The 26553-nt window shown below is 41.7% G+C and overlaps 1 protein-coding gene across 3 annotated transcripts in view; it reads right to left on the reverse strand.

Moving 5' to 3' along the window:
* The window catches only part of LOC147011855 (ras-related protein Rab-4B), a 51260-nt gene that overhangs the window by 12369 nt on the left and 12338 nt on the right, over nt 1–26553 (reverse strand). The window contains exons 1-7 of one of the 3 annotated variants that reach the window (XM_085857285.1): nt 25899–26004; nt 21514–21594; nt 20035–20149; nt 19813–19875; nt 19542–19696; nt 15348–15443; nt 4936–5051 (exon numbers count right to left, since the gene is read on the reverse strand). In XM_085857285.1, coding sequence (XP_085713411.1) covers nt 4936–5051; nt 15348–15443; nt 19542–19696; nt 19813–19875; nt 20035–20149; nt 21514–21594; nt 25899–25917 — 645 coding nt within the window. In that variant the 5' untranslated portion in view covers nt 25918–26004. Of the gene's footprint in view, nt 1–4935; nt 5052–15347; nt 15444–19541; nt 19697–19812; nt 19876–20034; nt 20150–21513; nt 21595–25269; nt 25427–25898; nt 26005–26553 lie in introns of those variants that run through there. The other 2 variants (XM_085857286.1, XM_085857284.1) reach the window with 2 other exon arrangements.

The following is a 26553-nucleotide window of genomic DNA, read 5'->3' on the forward strand; positions in this document are numbered from 1 at the left end:
TATATATATATGTTAAAATAAACAAATTGCACCTTGTGTCCTGCATTAATAAAACCACGATATGAAAGAAAAATCTGTAAAGCTCATTTGTTGGTGCTCGTTTTAACTGTGCACAAGGTTCAATACCTGCTCTGAAAGATGCATATGGAAGACAGATATTAAAAATCCCAATCATCGCTCCAAAATAAACACGTAAACTAATTCTGTATTATCGTTTACAAAAACAGCGAAATTGACATCCACTCCATTACCCTCGCTGAAGGAGAGGGTATTGTGTTTAGGTCCATCTGTCAGTCTGTCCAGAACTTTCGTGTTTTTCTCCGCAACCGCTTGTCGGATGAGAAAATTTTCACCACAGGTGCTACGACTCATGCAGAATGTTTTAATCATCATGACATCACAAGTCATGTGGTGTGGCAGCCATGTTGGAAAAAACAGAAAAACTTTGGACCTACATCTCTGAAACCACACCAAGGAAAAAATTGAAACTTGGCACATGGCTCGTACTCCATGGGGAATAAGTGATTTTTTTATGTCATAGGTGCCTTTGTTATGACATTATAATTGCATATCGTTACCCTCATAACAAAAGTGCCCAAGTCATTTATTCCAGTTTTGAGAAAAACAAAAAACTGCAGCAATTCTTCATCAACTAATATTTATTCACCATTTATTGTGCACAGAGTTGTTTATGGAAGCTACATGAAACAAATCTTGTTACTCGTTATTATGATTACATCATGGCAAGAGATGACTTAGGCAGTAAATCTCAAAAACTGGAAAAAAATGACAGGCACTTTTGTTTTGAGGGTGACGATAATATGGAGAACGCTACATCTGATGAGAATGAAAATTCGAGGGTCATTGGTCATATTAAAAAAATTTATATATATATATATATATATATATTGCAGCCATATTGTTAAAAAAAATACCTTCATCATCTTCTCTGAAGTGGTTGAACAGATTGAGGTGAAATTTTACACATATGACCACCGATCCATGAGGAACAAAAGGTTCACACATGATGTCATAGGTCACATGGTTTTAAGAAAAATATTAAATATTGTTTTCTCTGGAACCGCTTAATCAATCGACGACCAATTTCGCAATTGTGATCTCGTAATGATGGGAAATAAATGTTTTAAATTTCAACTTGATCGGACACATGGTCTGGCAGCCAGAATTAAATTTTTTGGATCTGGGTTCTTTTTGTTTTTTTTTTTGTCATTTTTAGATCCTCGTGGAGGATCTCTAAGTCTTACTCACGTTGTTGTTCTTGTGGACTTTTTTGTTTCACAGCCTACAGTTTTCATCGAAACTTCCTGAAACTTGGCATATATATGTAAAAATACCCAGCGCAGACAGTAACCATCTTCGATTTTGAAAATTCCTCCGAGAAAAAAAGTTACGACGTCAAAATATCTCCGCTAATGGATATCGCCGAAAAAATTATCTCCGAAACTAGGCAAGCTTTTTGAATTCTGTTTGCGGGAATCGAACAGGGCATTAGCAGAGATGAATTACCGCACATATGATAAATCACTATGACGTCATATCAATTTTTACGATGTCATTCCTTTTTTTTGTTGTTTTTTTGTTTCATTTGTTTCACAGCCTACAGTTTTCATCAAAACTTCGTGAAACTTGGCATGCACATGCAAAAATACCCTGCGCAGACAGTAACCATCTCCGATTTTGAAAAATCCTCCTAGAAAAAAAAGTTATGATGTCAACATATCTCCACTAATGGAAATCCCCTAAAAAATTCTCAAACTTGGCAAGCTTTTTGAATTCTGTTTGTGGGAATCGAACAGGGCATTAGCAGAGATGAATTACCGCACATATGATACATCACTATGACGTCATATCAATTTTTACGACGTCATTCCTATTTTTTGACATTTTTTATTTCACAACCATGAGTTTTCATCGGATCTTCGTGAAACTTGCCATGTATATGCAGAAAGCCCACACGCAGGCAGAAACCATCTCCGATTTTGGAAATTCTTCCTAGAAAAAAAAGTTAACGTCATAATATCGCCACGAATGGAAATCGCCTCTCCCATTATCTCCGAAACTAGTTTGTTTCACAGCCTACATATTTCATCGAAACTTCCTGAAACTTGGCATATATATATATATATATATATATATATATATATATATATATATATATATATATATATATATATATATATATATATATATATATATATATATATATATATATGTAAAAATACCCTGTGCAGATAGTAACCATCTCCGATTTTGAAAATTCCTCCTAGAAAAAAGTTATGACGTCAAAATATCTCCGCTAATGGAAATCCCCTAAAAAATTATCTCCGAAACTAGGCAAGCTTTTTGAATTCTGTTTGCGAGAATCGAACAGGGCATTAGCAGAGATGAATTACCGCACATATGATGCATCACTATGACATCATATCAATTTTTGACGACGTCATTCCTATTTTTTGACATTTCTTGTTTCACAACCCAGAGTTTTCATCAGATCTTCGTGAAACTTGCCATGTATATACAGAAAGCCCACGCGCAGGCAGTAACCATCTCCGATTTTGGAAATTCTTCCTAGAAAAAAAAGTTGATGTCATAATATCACTGCTAATGGAAATCACCTATACCATTATCTCCGAAACTAGGGAAGCTGTTTGAATTTTGTTTGCGGGAATCAAGCTGGGCGTTAGCACAGATAATTTATCGCAAACCTGATACATCACAATGACGTCATATTCGTTTTTATGACGTCATCATTAAGAGGACGAGGATCTTGGCTCATTCGAGATTGTCATTTAAAATATAGCTCACTTGGCTGTGCCTGGATGGGTTTGAGCGTAGAGGAGTAGCAGTTGAAATGCAACTGCTATCCAGGTTCCTCCTGATGACTTCATCCTTGCTTTTTGCTTGTTCAGGTTCCTTTTGATTCCAGTGCAGGACTGCACCCATTTGGTCTTCCATTTGACTTTAATTGAATTTATTTATTCCCATTCTGAATTCAATTGAATAAAAATAAAAAACGTCATGGGTGAGGGTCAGGTGCCCAATTGAAGCAAGGTTGCATCAAAGTAGGATGTCTTGGTACCCATTCATCAATGCCAGCAGTTATAATTAAGTCTCATGAATTACAAAACACACCAGTACACAAGCACCACGCAAAACAAATTCTGGGGAGGGTCTGCAATCTCTGATTGCTCTTTATAGTTGGATTTGGAATACGGAATAGGCATACGAGCAGAGTTCTGAAAATGTCTTTTTTTGCCAAATGTGTACTGCAAATGAATAAACTCACGAATGGAATTAGCGCCACCTGGAGGCTGGGTACAACCAATTGGGAAGGGAAATTTTGTTCATATCCTTCAACAATTCTTCACAACCTCCAAACCGAATGAGGTGGGTGACAGAATTGATTCCTGAGCAAACTATGAATAGCCACCAGAGTGCTTTGTAGGCAGGGTGTTGCATCAATCAGTATGTCACCATTTCTGGGATGGGGTGTTAAGCTGGGTGTCCCATATGCGAGCATTAGCTGGTGGCCATGAAATGGTGTCCTTAAGGAAGAGGAAGTTGTCGCCAGGTACCCGGAAGAAATTGCAAATTAGTGTCAGCTTTAATAAAATGTTGGGCCTGGACAGCCTATTCCTGATGCTTTGGGCAAAAAAATTATCCCTGGCTGGCCCCAAAAGAAGGTCGGAATAGTTGAGGGAGTTATAGATTGAAAGTGTTTGTAAGAACAAATATATGGTTAACTATGAAGAAAAGGAAAAGGAGGAAAGCAGAAAGTGGACATGTGCTCTGTGTGGCAAAGGTGTTTGAAGCCAAACTCAATTCAGTGCTCAGTTTGTGAAAGGTGGTGCTACAATAAATGTAGTGGAGTGAAAGGTCATTTGAATAAAGCAACTGGTGGGTTTAAATACAAGGAATGTTTCACATGAACAAAACAGGTTGATCACAATATAATGCAAGAAGTTATGGGATTCGGAATGGAAAATGAAAGGTTGAAGAAATTTTATAATTCAGGAGACATGTTGAATGTCATTGGAAGAGCAGAAATGGCTGTAACGACGAGGATAAAAGTAGCTTGGAATAAATTGAGAGTGAGTAGGTATCTGAACAAAGAGATATACAGTATACTGAGAGTGGAAAGACAGGAGTGTATTTAGCCTGAATAAGGGCAGCCGTACTGCAAGGTGGTGAAATTTTTGCCATGAGGATGGAAGAGGAAAAATGAATTGAGAGAACAGAGATGAGGATGGATGGATGTGTGGTATTTCACTGAAAGTTGAACGGTGGAGTGAAGATCTTAGAAATATGCCAAACAATGCTAAGTACAGAGATTGAATTGAGAAAAAGGCTTTGGTGTTTCGGTCATGTCATCAGTAGGACAGAAGATGAACTCGTCAAGAGACTAGAACAGCATTGGGTAGAGCGCATACCTCCGCAAGGCTGAACATTTTACATTTCGTACCCCAATGATAGGCCGGATCTGCATCCGGACCTCACCAAAATCTAATCAATCCGTCATGGTCACACACACAACCTGTCTACCAAGTTTTGTTGGAATCTGTCCACAACCTTTTGAGATATCCTGCTCAGACAGACACACAGGGGTGAAAACATAACCTCAATCCACCTTCAGTGGCGGAGGTAAATATTTTTGAACCAAATGGACAAAATAAGAGACAGGCCAAAGAAAACATGGCAGGAATGTGTGAATAATGACAAAAAGATTAGGTCTGAAGGAAGAAGATGCAAATTAAAGAACCAAATGGAGATTATACCAACAATCGACTCACCCACAAAAATATGGGAAAGGCCGTTAAACGAACATGACGACGACAACAGTAGTTTATAATATTCTGGAACTTTGCTAATTTCAAGCAAACATCAGTGTATCCTCAGATAGATGTCAAACATTACCTAGCAGTTGCAGTCCGGCCTGGCCTGGGCCGTCACTCCACGAGGCTGCCGCAACTGGCGGAGTGTCGAGTCACCGTATTGAATACCGGAGCCCATTCTCTCTGGATCCAACTCTCCTGTGTGGAATATAGGTGAAGAAAGGGTGGGAGGGATCAGGTGCTCATTCTTACTCTGACAAGTCAGGAGCGGTAACTTCGCAAGGTGATGGGTTGAGTTTTACGACCAATGATATGCTTTTCACAATCAAGTTAGATACTGCCCCGGTCTCCTGCTTTCTCTGCACAAAATTCCCCTCTTCAGTTTATAGGGGGGGGGATAGAAAAAACAAACAAGGACAAATACATGGATCGACTCTTTTAAGTTGAAAAAGTAAAATTACAGGCACACTCATGACTGAGATTCATGGAGGCTGAGGAAGGCATCAGGATGAGAAATTTAATGACATATAAAAGCAATCCATGTACATGTTTATCGGCACACTAGACGGTCGTATGTCATGCAGAACAGTAACATGCATGTTGGAAACGTATGTCATCAAAATTGGCGTCCAATACTGTCCATCATCTGCCAAAATGTGCTTAGACTAAGAGCTAAGGATTGCGTACATGCGGTCCAAAGCCAAAGGGAAATCTGAATAGTTTTTAAATCGCCGAGACCTTCACCTGCTCAAAATAAACTTGTAACGTGCGAGTACATTTGCATTTCTGCAGAAGTCACGATAATTTGAAGAGGTGGTTGAATATTTTATTTTTTTTTATACTTTACGAGAATGAAAACGATGTGGCTTTCTCATCTGCCTATAGCGTTCCTCATGATGACCAAGGTCTTTACGAAGAGCATCCACAGCTTCTTCCTCTGCTTCTCATATTGGGGGGATTGATGGTTATTCAAAGCACGAGAAGCACCCGCTCCCTTTGGGACCAGCCTTGTGGGGGTGGAGTGGGGGAAGTAGGGAAATATATTTTATGCCGTGGCTAATAATCCCCCCTCTCTGCAGCAGGGGTCAGTAAACCACTTGCAATTTTGCACGTGTAGAGGCGAAAATCGCAAGATCCCCCCAACCACTCACTCACATTTGCAGGGGGAGGACTTTTTCCTTTGTGCCCATGACCTGACCTGGGTACGACCAACATATATGCAAAATTTGGTGGAGATCAGCTCAGTACTCCTTATTTATTTATTTTTCTATGATTTTGCAGACACACATACACACTGGCCTTATTTAATACAGAAGGATAAAGCTATTTATTGAATAAAGTATTTCAAAATTGCATATTCAAGAGGATGGAAGCTTCAGGCTCAATTGGTTATCACATCTCAGCTGCAAAGCTCAATGTCCAAACGAGCAAGGATCACACTACTCAAAAATATAGATGAAAACGTTAATTCAAGGGCTCACGATGTCACGCACATCCTTTGACATAATTGTCACAACCCTAGCAATAACACCTCCCACTTCAACAAAGTGGCTTCCTCACCATTTGGTCAGCGGTTTCCTGACGGCACCACCAATGGTTCACCCTTTCACGGCATGTCTGATGGGCATTTACCTCACCTATTTCTATTCAACCCTCCAGCAACACCACGGCGGTAATTTACAACAACCCATTGGTAGCCACACTATCGTTTTTGTCATCGAAATGATTAATCCTGATTTTTTTGTCATTTTGCAATCTAAGCTCGAGGCAGAATGAAGAATGTCCGTGCTGCAATTGACTTGTATACAGTGCCTTCAGAAAGTATTCACACCCTTCAACTTTTGGCACGTTTTGTTGTGTTACAGCCTGAATTCAACGTGGATCAAATTTAAATTTTTGGCACCAATCTACAGATAATACTCCATAATGACAGCGGAACCATCTTTTTAGAATTTTTGGCAAATTAATTAAAAATGAAAAGCTGAAATGTCTTGTATCAATAAGTATTCAACCCCTTTGTGCTGACACTCCAAATTGAGCTCAGGTGCAACCAATTTCCTTAATCATCCTTGAGAAGTCTCAACAACTTGATTGGAGCGCACCTATGGCCAATTCAATTGATTGGACATGAGTTAGAAAGAAACACACCTTTCAATACAAGATCCCACAATTGACAGTGCGTGTCAGAGCAGAAACCCCACCATGAAGTTCGAAAAACTGTCTGTAGAGCTCCGAGATAGAATTGTAAGGAAGCATAGATGTGGGGAAGGGTATAAAACTATTTGTAGAGTGTTTGAAGTTCCCAAGAACCCAATAAGCTCCATGTTTAGGAAATGGAAAGAATATGGAACTACTCAAACTCTTCCTCGAGCTGTCCATCCAACCAAACTGACCAAAATGGACCTTAGTCAGGGAGGTGACCAATAACCCAATGACCACTGACAGAACTACAGAGTTCCTTGGCTGAGATGGTAGAATCTGCCAGAAGGAAAACAATCTCTGCAGCACTTCACAAATCTAGGCTTTATGGGAGTGGCCAGACGGGAGCCACTCCTGAGAAAAAGGCACATGACAGCACGCCTGGAGTTTGCAAAAAGGCACGTGAAAAAGGCACTCCGAGAGCACGAGGCAAAAGATTCTGTGGTCTGATGAAACGAAAATTGAACTCTTTGGCCTGAATGCAAAGAGCTACGTCTGGCAGAAACTGAGCACAGCTCATCACCCATCCAAACACCATCCCTACCATGACGCATGATGGTGGCAGCATCATGCTATGGGGATGGTTTTCAGCGGCAGGGACTGGGAGACTTGTAAAAATAGAGGGAACAGTGAATGGAGCCAAATACAGGGAAATCCTTGAGGAGAACCTGCTTCAGAGTATAAAATACCTTGGACTGTGGCGAAGATTTACATTCCAACAGGACAATGACCCCAAGCATATAGCCAAACCAACGAATGTAGGTAATTTGGTCACGGTAAAATGGTCACAAGGTAATTCGGTCACGGTATTATTATTCACTGCATTTAAGGCCAGTAAGGCCCAAGCGCAGTAATAAACATTTTCATTTCATGGCCGGCGAATATTGTTGGCATAATGACGTATTGACCAAGTTTACTGAATACTATAATGGAATCGGAATTTAAAAGTTGAGAGAGACAGAATCGATTCCATTATAGTATTCAGTAAACTTGGTCAATACGTCATTATGCCAACAAGATTCGCCGGCCATGAAATGAAAATGTTTATTACTGCTCTTGGGCCTTACTACTGGCCTTAAATGCAGTGAATAATAAAGAATAATAATAATACCGTGACCAAATTACCTTGTGATCGAATTACTGTGACGAAATTACCTTGTGACCGTTTTACCGTGACCAAGTTTCCCGTGACCAAATTACCGCGCCCCAAACCAACGCTGGAATGGTTTCAGAACAGGAATGTGAAAGTCCTCGAGTGGCCCAGCCAAAGCCGAGACTTGAATCTCATTGAGAATCTGTGGAAAGACTCGAAGATTGGTGTTCACCGACGCTCCCCATCCATCTTGACAGAGCTTGAGCAAATCTGCAAAGAAGAATGGGAGAAAATCCCCAAATCCAGATGTGCAAAGCTGATACAGACATACTCAAGAAGACTCGAAGATGTATTTGCTGCCAAAGGCACTTCTCCAAAGTATTGACTCAGGGGGTTGAGCACTAATTGATGAAAGACATTTCACTTTTTAATTAATTTGTAAAAAATTCTAAAAACATGTTTTCACTTTGTCATTTTGAGGCATTTTCTGTGGATTGGTGACAAAATAAAATAAAATAATAATAATAATAATAAAAATAATAATTTAACCCATTTAAAATTCAGGTTGTAACAACAAAATGTGACAAAAGTCGACGGGTTTCTGGAATACTTTCTGAAGGCACTGTAAACCAAAGATCGTAAAGCGAAGCAAGATAGCCCACTCGTGCGCAACTGTGTTCGATTCGGTGAAGTACGCAACGGAGCAGAATGACGGACATTTTAGCAAGCAAGCGAGCTGCTTTCTTGGTTGTAGTTCGACCGCTGTATCGATTGCGGAGTAGGAGGCAGTCGAGGGGCGGGAAAGAGAGTAAGGCAATACATTAGTCATGTACAAGACAGTTTCTTTTTATCGCAAGTGAAATTACACAAAATAAGAAGAGATGAGATAGAAGAAAGGGAGAGAAAAGAGAGAAATAGAGAAGAAGAGAAGCTAACAGCTAAAAAAAGAAAAGGCAAATTGAGAGAGGAAAGGATAAAAATCAAAGCCCAGACACATGCAGAAAGAATATTATTCTTACCTGGAGACACATATTATACACATACATACACATACATACATATATATATATATATATATATATATATATATATATATATATATATATTTTTTTTTTTTTTCAACAAAAGAAGTCATGTAACATAATCTGTATGATAAATATCACCTTCCAAGAAAGTATCCTTCGAAGTAACTATTTCGGTATGGGGAGAAATCCGGGGAGGGGAGGCAAGGGTCAACCCCCACCCCCCACACACTTTAATGGGTATTGAATGTTCTCCCAAATACCACATCAATGGTTTAGTCAGACTCCTTGTGTAATTTCGTTGGAATTTTTTGGAGAGTAGCAAATCTATAGATTTTTGAGAAGTATAAAATCTATTTCAATAAAAAAAAAATGATGTTTCACATTTTTTCAACTTTTGGAAAGGTCGTTTTGGGGTGAAAAACGCTTTTTTTGAATTCCAATTTTTAAAAATCTGAAACAATACAAAATAACCAACTGATGATGGATTACTGTTAAATGGCTAACAATGGATTTTATAAGATAATAAAATGTTGCATTTTGACTGTCGGTTGCCATCGAAACAGCATTTTTGGAGTGGAATTGCCATTTTTAAATTATATTTTCCATCGGATGGCCTAAATAATTGTTAAATATAGTGACCATGACTAACTTACACATACGTATTACGATTTTCAAGTATTGGAACAGTTGGTTGTCAAGGAAAACGGCCATCTGTGCAATGAAACATTGGTGTGTCTTGTTCACTATCAGAAGGTTTCGGCAACTTCAGTAGTAAAACGTTTGATTTTAAGTTTTTGTAATTTGATGTATTGCAAGTGTGATCTTGAAGGGAACATAAGTGACGCCACGTCATGACGCCATGCCATCGCCTCAGGTTACGGTTGCTGGGCGTGGCATGACGTAGTGATGTGGCGCGGCGCACATCAAAACACGTGCAGCACTATGACATCATTTTCAGTTCGCTTCGTTTATTCTCGATTTATTCATGACAGTTTACTTCGGAGCTTCGTTTCATCATATTCGGTTTTCAACACCTTTCTTCCTTTTTTCGGTAAGTTGTGATAGCCTTTGAGCCGTATGTACCTTTTTGTAATTTTATGTTATTCTGTATGGGGTAGGATTATGGTTTGAATGGCCACGGGGTTGGAGGTTTTAATTGTGTTTCCTGTTCGGCTAGGAGTTGAAAGTTGGGCAGTCGTCATGTTATAGCTATATGTTTATCCTTTTTCTATTATTTCGGGTTGATCTTTAAATATGTCCTAATGTGCTGGTTCGTGCTTTCATTTATCCGGAAAGAAAGTCACCATCAATGTAATCAGTCACTGACGTATTTTGTTCCATTAGATTAACAGCTGTATAATAGGATAGGATTAGGTTAGCTTTGTGCCCGGGGGTTGGAATTACAGAGGTAAGGGAGTCTATTTGGAGTTTCTATTTAGTTTACTGGCATGTACTTAGCACGTATTGTTGATTTCCCAAGGAAATTGTCAAATTATTGTCAAGGAAAGGCACCAGTCCAATATCAGGTCAAGGATGATACCAGTTTCAAACACATCACGATGAGTCGATTTCTGTCCCATGATCAAACCAAGGCTGATCTGACGGAGTACTTGGCAGAGAAAAATCTAGAATACAACCACAATTCAACAAAGGTGGTAGTCGTTTCGGCATCTGGGCAAACGGCGAGCAACAGGGGTCTCCAATTTGAGGCGAATAACCACGAGGAGGCCGATACGTTGATGATCCAGCAAGCAATAGCTGCATCACAGCAACACACAGGAGATATTGAGCTGACGATATTCTCACCTGATACGGATGTTCTGGTTCTTGCCATTGCAAACCATCATCTCCTGCCAAGACACACATCTATCTCAATGGCATCTTGCATTGTCAAAATCGAGCCAATCTGGAAGGCCCTAGGTGAGGAGAGAGGCCAGGCATTGCCAACCTTCCACGCATTCACAGGTGCCGATAATACTGGGCGATTCGCTCGACATGGTAAGGCAAAGTGGTTCCAGTGCTACTTGAAGGCCGATGACGACATGGTAGATGCCTTTGCTATGCTCTGTAAGGATGCTGAAGTCAGAGGACCTATACACAACTTTAGCAAGATTTGTCTGTTCAGGTTATTGTCCAAGTGGTGTCAATATTTCCAGCATCCCTGAACTTCAGTGGCATCTCTTCTGTAAGAACATGGCTGAGAATGACAAGTTACCACCAACTGTCGGTGCTCTGAGGCAGCATTTGCTGCGGGTACATATCCAGGCATACGTTTGGGGTCAAGCAGCAATTTCTCAGCAAACATTTATTGATCCATTAAAGAATGGCTTCCACAAGGACACGAGTGGTCAACTCAAACTGACAACAGACATTCTCCCTGCACCAAAGGCAATTATCGAGATGATAAGGTGCCAGTGCAAGACAGAATGTTCATCACAGACATGTTCCTGCAGGGCCAAGAACTTAACATGCACTGATCTTTGCATGTGCAGCACTTCGTGTGAGAATGACGAGGACTCAAACATTGAACGGCATGACCACGATAGTGATGATGACGATGGCAATGATGAGTGACATTAGAGACAGTGATGCCAGTTGGCTACAAACTCATATTTGACATTAAGTACATTTCACTGATCACCATATTCATGCGTTACTCGTTTCAAGATTTGAAAGCAATACATTAAATAAACGGTAATTTGACAAAATGATAGCTGTTTCCATGGCAACCATTGCTCAAAATACAGATATATGTATTCTACATTAAGAACTGTCCTCGAGTTAACAATTATGCATCATCAGTTGCTTGCTTGCGATTAATTTTGAATTTTCAGAGCTGAAATAAAAAAAAAACGGGTTTTTACCCCAAAAAGACCTATTTGACCACATTATATGCATTGAAAAAATGTGAAACATGGATTTTCTGTTTTGGTATTGTTTAAGCGTTCCAAAAATGTTGGGGTTAGCTACTCTCCAAAAAATTCCAACAAATGTCAAATTATGGACACAAGGAACCTGACTAGTTGGTGAAGACCTTTTTTTCTTGCTTCTCACCTGCGAGTGTCCCCCCCCCATCTATTTTTTTTTGTTTACACATCTTTATGCCTCTTTTTTATGCGATTTAGGCCAATGCATTCAGCCGTGGCAAAAATGGTTAAATGTATATGTATTATTTATTGTAAAGCGCCTGATTCTAAGTGCTATTCAGATGTAATTTAAGTGTTATTTGTAGTTTTAAATGGTACATTTACATGTACGGTATGTCAAATTTATGAACATAAATATAATGGTGTAAGAGTTTTGCACCTGGCAGTCAACCGAGGTGGAAACTGGGTAATAGCTTTCTGCCATTGACTAGCAAATTGAACAATAGTTTTGTTCTACTTTGCTTCAAAGTATGACCTTCTTTTCAGCAGACCCAGTGCCATACACCATCACACACACACAATGCAATAACCTGTTACAATATCAAAATGATTTAATTGCTGTACACGTAAATATGGAAGAATTTCTATTTAAATTTCATAACTTTACAATATATTTACAAATGCCTTTGTATTCCAAGCACAGTATTTCTTTCTTTTCCTTTACAAGTCTGCATTTTCCAGTGTCTTCATTCATGCATATGGATTTGCAGATTAAAAATGCAGTCACAGCAGCAGTAGGCCGGTTGTGATAACTGCACACTACACTGTCTGTGCTGTACTGTGTAGCTCCGCCTTTCTTTTGCCTTGAGTCGACTTGGCGTTCCTTATACTTTTATGTATATACTTTTGGGTTATGTTATAAATATACAGTATTAGTCACGTATGTACGTCAGTCATACAGTCAGATTAGAATAGAAACCACTCCAACTAGACTAACCTCTATTTTCAAAATTAGTCAACAGACTATTGAAAGACACAATTTGAACTTCAACATACCTTTCCCTGTTCTTAGGGAATCTGAAGAAAGACAAATCAGGTCGTTTGGATTGACGGTTTGAGCAGTTTATTGCTGAGCAGTGATTCTGAGATGAGGAACGAGACGCCATTGTTTTGTTACCATCTGGAACATGTGTTGTGAACAGCTTCCGGGTTGTTGGCTAGTGCAAGCTCGCTCTGCCTGCCTGCTAAAATGGCCGCTGAGGGCATCCATTAGATACTTCACTGTTTCGCACGAGTGGGCTATCTTGCCCCGCTTTACGATCTTTGCTGCAAACACCTTTCTGGAGATATCAGCCTTTCACCATCTTGTCACACTTCCTTTGGCGATTCCTCTCCAGATCACTACACCTTGTTTGGCCAGTATGTAATTCCTGTGGTTACATTATGCTTTGTGGTGGAATCGTTTTATTGGAGGAGGAGGTAAAAATGGAGAGTGGCCACAATGTGAAGATCGTTAGAGCTGCAGCAGCTTTAATCTCATCATGCTCGCAACCCAACATCAAAGGTAACCGCCTCATGGAATAGTTTTGTGAACATTTAAAAACGATAGAGCATGTACAAACAACCATTGTGCACACTTGATGAGCCAAATGACCACCTCCTGCTTTGAAACTCCTTGTAAGGGACACTATTTAAACAACATATGATGTCCTTCACGAAGAGTAGGTGAGCTATCGCTGGCACCCTGTCAAAATTCTAAATTCCTGCCCAAACCAACGGAGGGCATCGCATCAGAGGCAGAGCCATACTTTCGGCCAATGATGCTACTTGCAGCCACGTGCTGCATACAAAATAATAATAATAATAATAATAATAATAATAATAATAATAATAGCGAGAATTGCTATACAATACATGTCCCCAACTGATGCGATATTTTCTAAGTCTAAAAAGGGCATAACTGTGAAAAATTGACGAAACTCCCTGGAACTGGAATTCGTTCTGCAACTTATCATAATACAGCCACATACCAAGTTCCACTTGAATGTCCATCCATCCATTGAGACCATACTCTGTGCAGAGCGTTGGTGCTGCCTAAGCAGTCTCCTAGGCTATTGAGCACAATCCTAAATGGGTCGCCACTCCGACACAGGATACCAACAAGCTGGCACTTATTTTGCTGACCTCAGAAGGGTGACAGGCAGAGTCAACCCCACCTAGTATTCATTCAACAGCCAAGTGGGATTTGAACTTAGGATCCTAGGATCCCAAGCCCACCACCCTAACCATTAAGCCAACACCAGGTATACTTGAATATGTTAAAGGGTATAGTTAAAATACATAAATAAGTAAAAGTCTGAAAAACCATAGGTGGTAAAACCAGAAGGGAACAAGCAATGAGAAAAAGATGATGATATATAATGCTACAGGCTAAGGTGTCTGTCCCACCCTGAAACACAAACACTTCTCAGAGAGAAAAGAAATTTCACAAAAGTTTCTTAGACTTAATCCAAACCCATGGGAAAATGAGAATTTTTTTTCAAATGGACCACGTATAAGGCAACAGGACTGCTACTTCGACTGCTCCCAAATTTTTTTTTTGCTGTTAAGTAATATGATTTTGGAATTTCACAATATTCTACACAGTATATTTAATAGGCTAATGCTGCCCGTCTGTTCTCCAGAGCCGTGAAACAGGGAAATGCTCATCGAAGACAATTACGTTAACGGTGATTCAAATTAATCCACATCTACAGGAAATTTATGACCAAGTAAAGGTTGCTTCAAATAATAAATATGCCTCAATTTAGCTCTTTCAACCCATGCAAGAATAAATAGAAAATAAATAAAAATTAAAACTTACTTATATTTTTATATCATGGTATTTTTACCACGAGCTTCCAGCTGGCACGCATGTGCACAACACACACAACACACGATGGGCTAATGCCGTCTGTGTCCCCACCCTGAAACACACAAATGCCCCTCGGAGACAATATAAAATTACCTAAAAGTTACAGAAAAAAATATAATACTGCCTCGATTTTGTTCTTCCAACCAGCATAGGAATAAAAGACTTCCTTTTATTTCTATTTTTCTGTCGTAGTATCTTCACCATGGACTTCCAGCTAGTTTTGCCTTAATTTTCTTGCTCCTCTGTTACATTTTTAATGATGCTCTTCTACAAGTCTCGGATATGGAAAATTAAATGCCCACGGAATGTCAGCATGTCACAGATAGTCCATAGTCGGCCTTGGGAATCGCACTATATAGCAGGAAGGATTAAAAAAAAAAAAATAAACATGCGTACCCGATTCAATCTTGTTGAGGATTGTCCGAGCACACTTCAGGAAGGCCTCTTCCACATTCTCTCCGGTGAGGGCACTCGTTTCCAAGAACATCATCTCTGGTAACAAAGAAGAAGTCACAGGCTCAACCCAAAGATAGCACGAAACAGCAACCTGGAATAATTGCATCCATCATGTTAGTTGACCAGCACAAGATGATTTACCTGCCTTTTAGGTTACATAATTAACATGTACGCAAGGAGGGAGGGTGTTGCACTTGGTGCAGATATGGTGTGCATGGAGTGGCAAGTGGGGGTTTTTTTTGTACAAACCACAATTGTCCATGGGTATCCACATTATTTTTAATTGTTTAGTGTTTATTCATTCTGATAACATATTTAAAAAGCCATTTGGCATATTTTAGGCTCTACCTTTTAACTTGATATATCAACTTGCAAGTCAAAGTATATTGTGGTACGTGCACGCAAATGCAAATGAACATTTTATCTGTCAATGCAGAAAGTGAGACACATCATAAAATGTCATTCTCTTATTTCATTGTATGGGTTTGAGGGCAAAACAACAATTCATCAGCACAGAAATAAATATTTGAACAATGAAAAAAAAAAAAAAAAAAAAGAAAGAAAAAACAGACGAGAAAAAAAAAAAAACATTTTTGTCCTTTGATTCATAAACCCAAGATTTTAAAAGGGCATCAAGAGACATTTTGGCATCATTACGCGATGGAAGATCGAATTTGACATTCATAAATGGAACAACATATTGTCATGCCAACTAACCACAAGAAAACCAAGTCAAACAAAAATAACCAATGAAAATGTGTGTGTGTGTCTTCATGTTATCGCTGATGACACCAATAAATGATGAAACCGGTCCGGCAGCTGAGAGGGCATGTAGCATTGGAATTCTCATGTATATACTACTTGCGAATGTCTACAGCTGTAGAGGAACTCAGGCAGGGTTTGAAACAGCAAAGGGCTTACCTTGTATAGCTTGTCAGAGTATAGAATTACTCCTGTATTTTGGATCTGTCAGAGGTAAGTCCTATTTAATATGTATACCGACATGAGCAGTAATTGTAAACTTTAAGAGCAGAACAGCGTAAGGTTGCATTATGTAAAACCTCTTGTACAGTCGAGGCCAGTTGGGGACTAGTCACATTGCACAAATGGACATCATTGGCTATTTGGCCAGAAGACTGCAGACTATGGAATTATAGTTAGCCCTGGTTGGGGGGCAGAACACTTTTATGCAACAGGGATGGCTTTCAGCATTTGAAATGTCGAAGTCAGGAGCAAGTGCTGGCCATGTAATGTCCACACTTTGGTGTTTGTTCAGGTCATCCTTCACCATGAGTGCTCCCGAGTATAGAACATGTAAATTGAGGCCTGAGGCACCCTGCTGTGGACCCTGGCTGGCTTCATCCTCTGTAGTTGACTCTGTTTCTGTTGTAGAGCTACTGTCTACAACAGCAGCCTGAGCAATGGAACCAATATCAATGTCCTTCATGTACACCCCTTCGCTCTCAGACATTTTTGGTGGACGATAGAAAATCATGTCTGGGTACCGTTGCTGCAGTCTTTTCTTCAGTCTTGTTGCCTGGTAGTTGGCCTTATCCTGACCTTCGCATACTCTGAGTAAGTCATTGAACATCAAACACAACTTCAGATTGCTTTCCATCAATGAGTCTTACCTGGATTACTTTATCACAGAAAATGCCAAATGTTGTCATAGTTCACTTTCTGAGTTTGGAGTTTACTTTCACTCTGTCTGTGGTATGTGTCATTCACATACTCGTACTAACATTTACGGTGATAACAAACTTCCAGCACCACACAGTCTTTATCCTTTATAGTTGTCATTATTCTCACAGCACGTTCATTTCTCCTCTGCTCAGCAGTTTCCCTCAGCTTTCCTCCATCCTGTGTTTCTGCCAGGGACAACTGATCACGTTGAGATTTTCCTTTGACATGGATGAATTTGTCTTTTTTCTGGAATACGATACAAATTCTTGGCAGTACACCAACTGATTTGCCAGCCACCCTTTCTACAGAGGTTCTGAGGAATTTTATACGTATTTTGTGGTACGAGTGCCCCTCTTCTTCGAGTCCGCCCATCACCTCACTGGCTCCAGCAGAAACTGCAGTAGTGCTGGCTTCTGATTTCCTTTTCCTGGCTTCAGCGCGTTTTATATGATCCTTGTTACAAAACGACGCATAGCAGAACCGGTGACAGCCGGCATCCGTGGGTGGATCAGTCATTGGCAGCAGTTTCATAATTTGATCAGCCAGCAAACGGCATTTGTTGATAGTTTCATTATCTGTAGCGTCGCACCAAGCCTTCGCACACTCGCATACCTTACGCCAGTTCTTATCATCCTCCCCACCCAAGTGTATGAAACAACGCATATTTGGTTGTTGAAAGACCAAAAATCACTCGAAATCACACGACAACCATGGGCGCCACCATCTTGATTTGTTGTTTCCTGGTCGTTTCCTCCGCAATTACAAGCACACCACACTCACTTCACGGTGGTAATTTCAAATGGTAATAACTGTCGGTGTGTCAACTTGTGCATATAGAAACAAGTAGGAATTTCAATGGTGTGTTCTCATGAATGTTCCGGGTGAATTTAGTTTAGATTGGTGATCTGCACAACGAACCTGAACGAACCCACCCACCTCCAACATGACCTACAAGTAAACTGCACAATTTCACTGCCACTTCCTTTTTATTTTTGCCCAATCCATGTATGTATACATATGTACTGTATGTAGTTATTTATTTGGAAGAAGGGGGGCATAGCTAGACTGTGGTAAGTATAATACGGTCCAAGTGCTTTGAGTAGGTTAGAGTGCCATGTATCAGGGACCTGCCAGATTAAGTCGTTTTGTTACATGTGATACTGAGGAAGCCACGTATGTAATTTATATATGGGATAGTCAGGGTTATATGGTACACGTAAACTTCTCGTTTGTGGGTGGGGCCAGGTGAGGATGTCCAGTCACGTGTGCGAAAAGGCCGTCACGATCTCTCTGGCTGGTGTGTGCCAGCCAAGGTGGCATAATGCGTTGTCAGGTCCAGAAGAAACGATTGACTTTTATTTTTATTGGAGCCACCCCATGGGTTGAACAGCCTGGAAAAGGACTCCTCCCAGAAGGACGAAGGTGGGGGCGGGGGGGGCGTCGAGAGAACAGACACAAGAGAGCTCTCGGCATGCAGGACGACGAGTGTGGAGAAGAATCGCGGTGGAAAGGATCGAGGGCCAAGAGGGCTAGTTCAGGAAGCACATCCCGTGGTGCTCTTCGTCGCTGGCTTCCAGAGCGGGCTACATCCTAACCTTCCACCCTGTATGTTGTATGTTGTACCAAAGGAAAGTCCTCGCATGCAATTTAAAATGTTTGCACAAGTGTGTGACACCTAGTGTGGGTCAGGTTTTATTTATTTCTTATCATTCTATCCAAGTTTGCATATTCCCTTCTCCCTCTGTTGATTTGCATGGCTTGTTCGAAACTGCTCGTCTCGTCCAACTTTCCCCCCATATTCATGATAAATAAACCTTCAAAAAAGGAAAGAAACATGTTCGTTCCATCTGCTTCCCATGCCTGTGCCGTCAATTTCAGCTCATTTGGGCGACCTTGGGGATCGGTAAAGTTGTGGAATAACTGAAGTAGGTTAGAAACCGATCGACCGTTTGTTGGGACAAAGGATCCCGGCGCTGAGGCATAACGTGTTGGTGAGCCTCAGACATGGCAAAATAGATATTGCAGTGTAATTGGCACACCAAAATAAAAGTAAATATTTCAGCCTGAAAGTTTGGGGGAAAAAATTCAAAATATCATCACAACCCAAGACTATTGACCATTTTTACTTTGGGATCCAGATGCCATAGTAATAGTAATCAACAAGCATACATATCTTTAATAAATATAGTTTATCAATCAATAGGAGGGTCAAATCCTATTTCCTTGATAAATTTAGATTTAGACAAGAAGAATCAATCATTCTAACACATTCAAGCCATATCATGAACTCCTTTAGAATGAACAAAGTCCAGCAAGTTAGGAGGGTGATGGAGCAAAGAGTCATCATCCTCAGATTCTTCCTCTTACTTCTCATTAGTCCTTCCCTTGGATGCCAACGTCTTCCCAGATCCTCATACATCCCTTGCCCCTTTCACACCCAAAGGAGCTTACCATTCTCTTGAGCAAATCGAGAGGCTTCCAAAAAGGTGACCTCACGATCAGCATCCAAGTCTTTCTTATTCCCACACAGGATGATGGCAATATTCGGGCTGGCGAGCGTCCGTGCATCCGCCAGCCAGTTTGTTAGTGCATTGTAGGTCTCTCGACTGCGCGTGCGCACACACACACACACACACACCCCCCATGGGCGAGAGACCAACATAAAAAACACTGAGGAGAAAAAAAACAATAACCACACAATATTTCGGGCAAATGGGACAACCTCGTGATGTCGTACACCAACAGCGCTCCAGCTGCACCCCTGTAGTAACTTCGAGTGACAGATCTAAAAAAAAAAAAAAAAAAAAAAAAAAAAAAAAACACAATAAATAAAAATAGTAAGGTGATTGTGGAAAAAACAAAATGGTTGGTATGTCATCCTCAAAGATCTGAGAAGCCAAAGCAGTTTGCAGGAAAAACATCAACAATTTGAAGACCGTCTCACCGAAAGCGCTCCTGTCCCGCTGTATCCCATATCTGCAGCTTCACAGTCTTGCCTCCTGCACCAACCACTTTAGAACCAAACTCCACTCCGATTGTGTGATTCGAGTCTTGCTTAACTGCAGCGATTACACAAACAGCAAGGAAAAATTTTATATTCAAGACAATGGAAATTTGTAATGGAGCCATACAATCATAAAAAGTAAAAGTTGGATACTCTATCATTGGCAATTATTAGTGATGTTGGAAAGAACAGATTAAAGTGCACGAAAGAGCAAATCAGTTGTGCTTGGACCAGTGATGCATGAAGGCCCACTGCAAACAATAATGAGTTGTACAAATAAAGATCAACTCGTTCTTAAAAATAAAAAAAATTAATAACTAAGAATTTTGGAGAGCTTCATATTAAATTGCTTGGATGGAAGCACATGAAACAAAACTTGAAGCGACCTTCCATCCAGGTAAGCACCAGGCAGTTCGCTTTATCGAGCCGTGACAATCTCAAATCAAGATCAATCCCCTACACATCTCACCGGTGATCTTCGGCTGCAGGTGAGTGTCTTTTCTATCTACTTAAAACACTGCAGTAAGTCACTCCCATGTCCAAATTCCAACAACTCAACCGATAGCATCAACAACCACGGGAGCGGTGAGGTGTTGGGAACCGCACCAACTCACGTTCCAGTTCATGGCTACTCACTCCCCAAAGTTGCACATCCTGACTTGGACTTGTAATTGCAGTTACTTCATAATCGACGGATTAAAAACCCTGGAAGGCCCTACCCAAGTACATAGTCTGCAACAACTGTTCAAAAAGAGAGCCCACCACGATCTCATGGAAATTTGGGATGGAGAGAAAATGGTGTCCATGAAAAGCAGCAGCAACCAAATCAAATACGTGGTAAAGTGAAATAAATGATTTCAAATCTCATCCACATTCCAGATAGTGCATTGCTTTAAACTTAATAAAGCAGATCAACAACTTCATTTATACAGTCTGCGTCATCAGGGTTAAATCCACTCACGATTCAAGGCAAAAAAAACGTACATAACTGACAAGTGAAGAGTCTCAAGTCATTCAGTAGTAGTGAATGAAGAGGCAGCTGATCATTCTTAAACGATCATCAAACATTTAATCTAATTCCATATAAACTACTCAGCAATCCACTTATCCAAAGTCGAGATAAGATAATGTTGCACTTTAAAACCCACGTGTTACGATGAGCAGTCCAAAATACGATCAACAAAGGAAATGCAACACGCTCAGCAAATAATCATCAAATATGCTCATGATTATCTGATTATCCAAAGCCAAAGCACACACCCACACCGATAGGGACAGACAAAGAGACAGACAAGACATATGCTAAGAGAGTTGAAAATAAGGTAAGAGTTAAACTCAGGTGGAGCAAAGACAAAGAATGCAAGTAGCAAACACAGACCAACAATAAGGAGTCCTTCCACCAACGATTCTAAGACTTACATTTGTTTTCGATGAACTGATGCAGAAGACACGACTTGCCGGTTCCAGCACTACCAATAACGAGGAATTTGAAGAGAAAATCTGCGGTTATGCACAACATAACAAACCGTGATGTGACCATCAAACACTGGCCCTTTAGATGGTACTAATCCATGGAAACGTACATATTGTAAATTCAATCGTTTTGCACACTATTTGTCATATAAAGATGATGAGTGAATGCTGTTGTCGTTTTTGATCATCAGTAGTGAGTATGCACAGCTTTTCAAACCAAAAACGATATTAGTGCATTATCTGGAAAGGTAATGCATTGATGTTGTTTTGCTTGCTCCTTTCCACATACCTGCACCCTCCCAGCAGCTCCTCCTACCCGGTCATTAACCAACTAACTGTGTGGACCTCAAACATCTGAGGCCTCCGCTCCAACCTGACAGATCTCTCAATCAAGGCCGCTGCCAATAAACCCAATATCATCTGTTTAACAGAATCCTTCCTCCCACAGGACGACCTGTGGGACTCCTCCCTGTCGGGTTATGTTATGTTTCCTCCATAGTAGTGCTTATACCCCTGCTGAACACAGGGCCTTCAATAACATTGGACATTGAAATCAGAGCTAACAATAACATTGGACAGACCGAGATAAACTCCATAGTTATGCTTATACCCCACCTTGGTGGCGGAGTAACACTGCACATCATTAACTCAATTCCTCACTGTGTGTGCACTGCTCTTACACCTCAAAAACTGAGGAGTACCTTTGGCTGTGGCTTCCACTCCACTCCCACCTCTGATTTGTCTGTGTTGTACCGTCCTCTCAACAGTTACAATTCCATCTAAATCTCTTTCAGACAACACGTACAAACTTTTAATGGACCAACTTTTAAACACTCATCCCAACTCTTCCTCATATGAGGCTATTTCAATTGTCACCATGCAGATTGCCTGGATGTTGGTAGCTCTCTCACCAGCCAAGGCACTTCAACAAAGGACTTCTGTGACTCCATGGGACTGACTGAATCTGTGAACTTTCCAATCCATTTCTCCCAATGGAAAATCCACCCTTCTGGATTTGGTTATGACCAACTGCCACACCCATGTCTTGGACTCTTCCTCTGCTCCAATTGGTTCATCTGATCATGTGCTTGCAATGGTCAACAACTCTCTGGCTATTCTCAGAGAACAGCCTCAGTGGCGGCAAGTCTGGCAGTTCACTCAGGCAAACTGGAAGGGACTGCAAGCAGCCATCACATTTCAGGATCGGTCTCTTCCATCTTTTGATTCGATGTACCATACTCCTTACAGAGCATTGGTATTGCAAAAGCAGTTTATTGGCAAGGGTTATACTGGGTGGTTTGCCATTGCCTTCCCAGCTTTGTTTGTCCATGCTCCATGTCAAGCAAGCAATATGTACCATTTTTAAAGTCATTTGAATAGTTCAGCAGGGGTTTGAAGGTTAAACCGTCAACCTCCTAAACTCATAGGGGACGCTCTACCCACTACGTCGAGTCTGCTCTCCTATGTCCGTCACCCCTGACATTAACTCAGCCTGAGAATTCTTTCACAGAAACTTGCTCTCTCTTATGCACAGATCCATCACATCTTGTCTGCAATTATCCTATTCGGCTTACCGACTTCCTCGGCTCTGGTAGTCAACATGCGACACTCAACGGAATCTTTTCATCTCCTCTTCCTGTCAAGGCTGGCGTGCAACAAGGCAGTGTTCTGCGCCCAGCCCTATTCCTGATGTTGACTGTCTGGAGAATCTTCTATCCATTTACTGAAGACTCAACCCTGTGCCATGACATGTCTCATCCTTCAGACAGGCAGGATGCAGCCACTTCCCTCTCTTCAGATGGAGACAAAATCACAAGCACGACAAATACTTGGAATACATTTTTCAATCCTGACAAATCTCACACTCTCACTATCTCTTTCCGAAAGTACCATCTGGCAAGACCAAGACCTCTACTTTCTTAATCTTATTGAAGAAGTTCAATCATTCAAAATCCTGGGTCTCACTCTCCGCCAAGGTCTTTCTTGGGGAAACCACGTTTCAAAATTGGCCTCCAAAGCCAGCCGCCGACTGGGCATCCTCCGTTGTACAAAGTCCCTCCTTGGCACACCTGAACTATCCACCGAAAAGGCTTTCATCTGCAGCCTGAGGAGTACTGCTCTCCCCTCTGGGCTGACTCCACTGCCTCATATCTTTCTCAGATTCATGCCACCGAAATCAGGGCCTTCAAGATTACTTGCGATGAAGCTGAATTTGTGTGCCGATAACTGTGCCATCTCAGACAAACAGTGCACAACATAATGTTGGACAACATAACAAATAACATTGGACAGCAGTCCAATGCTGGAACAGCATATGTTTGTTTTTTGGCAAAACAGCTTTCAATCTTCATGTACTCGAGTCATTTCAAAAAAGAAAAATCTACGGCAATGACAAAGCACAAGAGCTGTCCAATGTCTGACTGCCCGTAGTGCCATAATACATAGTACCCCGAAGTGAAGAGTACAGCAGTCCAATGCTTGAACAGTGGTACATTGGGGACAGCAGTCCAATGCTGGGACAGTGGTACATCGAGGACAGCAGTCAAATGCTGGGACAGTGGTACATCGGGGACAGCAGTCCAATGCTTGAACAGTGGTACATCGAGGACAGCAGTCAAATGCTGGGACAGTGGTACATCGGGGACAGCAGTCCAATGCTGGGACAGTGGTACATCGGGGACAGCAGTCCAATGCTGGGACAGTGGTACATCGGGAACTATGATCTACGAACTGGTACACAGCAAAGTGGTACACTGGGGACAACGCCGCCCAACGGGGTACAGTGGTACACTGGGGACAACGCCGCCCAACGGGGTACAGTGGTACACTGGGGACAACGCCGCCCAACGGGGTACAGTGGTACACTGGGGACAACGCCGCCCAACGGGGTACAGTGGTACACTGGGGACAACGCCGCCCAACGGGCTACAGTGGTACACTGGGGACAACACCGCCCAACGGGCTACAGTGGTACACTGGGGACAACACCGCCCAACGGGCTACAGTGGTACACTGGGGACAACACCGCCCAACGGGCTACAGTGGTACACTGGGGACAACACCGCCCAACGGGTTACAGTGGTACACTGGGGACAACACCGCCCAACGGGCTACAGTGGTACACTGGGGACAACACCGCCCAACGGGCTACAGTGGTACACTGGGGACAACACCGCCCAACGGGCTACAGTGGTACACTGGGGACAACACCGCCCAACGGGCTACAGTGGTACACTGGGGACAACACCGCCCAACGGGCTACAGTGGTACACTGGGGACAACACCGCCCAACGGGCTACAGTGGTACACTGGGGACAACACCGCACGCAGAACGGCTTAATAAAGCATAACACAATACCCCGAACTGTACATAGCACAGTCCAATGCTAACAGTCCCCAAGGCCAAACACAGCACATTAAAGCACAGCACAGTTCTCTTCAGTCCGTCCAGGGGGTTGTTTAAGAGTATGTTTATCACCATGGTGATGGTGATGGTGAACAAGGTGCGGCCTGACGTTTCAAGCACCACTAATCCCTTATTCAGAGCACGAGTTGAAAGGTCAGGCCGCACCTCGTTCACCACATCCTCTCACCGACTGCTCGTTGATAAAATCAATGGTTTACGTTGTCCGCCAAAGCAGACCCACACCGGCCCTGAAACGACTACATATCGTGACGTCCAATGACGGTTTCCTTCTTTACCGTAAGACTCAGACATCGCCCAGTAAAGCTGGAGAAGCCGGAAGGGGATAAAAAGAGATGAATGAGAGGTGTCGAGGACGATCTGAACAGGACACGTTGATTCACACGACCCAAGGCGAAAGGACAAGGTTTAAAGATGGCGAGGCTGACGAGGATACTGAGGGAAAGAACATGACGTCACAATAATAAACTACCACTATATTGTTATGATTACTGTATTATTATTATTATCTCCATTGTTCTAAATAATTATTTTCACTCATATTATTTTACTATTACTACTGCTTAGCAATAAATAAAGAGCACCAGAAGGTCGGACCATTGATACATTGTGATTCGATTCCTTCATTAATATATCTGATCGTAATTGGGAGGTGCAGGTGTTGATCAATCTGGGAAAAACCACCTCCGTGATTAATGAATCCATCAAGACGTTGTCAATTAATATTTCCTTTTAACCACAATCAATAATTCCTCCGTGACGATGGGAACACGATATTTCATTAATGTTGCATTGAAAGACGAGGCGGTGTGCCCCAGCCAAGCTAAGAAACGGCTGCGATACACCGCGACATGTTGGGTGTGTCCTGACGTGTACTGCTTCGGAAATGCGAGTTTTCACGTCTTACCTGTTCGTCTACTCGTCATTAAGCCGTCGATTCTGAATTCTTGCTTCGATGGTCCCAACTTGACAAAGGCAGCGAATTTGATACAGTGCGAGAAGGGGGCGTTGCGTCTCAGACCACGCCCTCCTTTGGGTGTGGCCTAAATCCGGCTGTCCCGTCAGCCTATCGGTGATGGATCGCAGAGTAGGATTTCTGGACAAAAAGCACCGAACTTCGTAACGATTCGTGTTCCGGGTCAAAGGCCAGATCTTGGCCTTGGTCCGATCCTTGGTAACGGGGGGGAGGGGGCGATCTTGGTACAAGATCGCCCCCAAGATCTTGAACTCGTTCTTCTGATGCATACCTTTACTTAGGCGGTGTATAGGCAACTGACGGCTCTGTATCGGCAAAAAAAGAATCCGGGTTATGTGCCTGAAGCAAAAACATCTATCTATAATTCCAGCAATCTCTGTGTGTGTCTGTCTGTCTGTGACCGTTTCTCAGCGACCACCGGTCCGATCTGATTGAAACTTGCCAGGAACATTGCCGGGGACCTGAGTATGTGCCTTTTCAAGGTTTGATATGAATCGGACAAGCGGTTCCCAAGTTACGGCCATTTATCTGTCAACCAATGACAAGGCATGGTGCTATGACGTCACAATTAATATTTATTTATTTT

Source organism: Eptatretus burgeri, chromosome 15 (genome assembly GCF_056783735.1).
Source record: "Eptatretus burgeri isolate ZD-2024b chromosome 15, Ebu_testis_v1, whole genome shotgun sequence".
Lineage (NCBI taxonomy): Eukaryota > Metazoa > Chordata > Myxini > Myxiniformes > Myxinidae > Eptatretus > Eptatretus burgeri.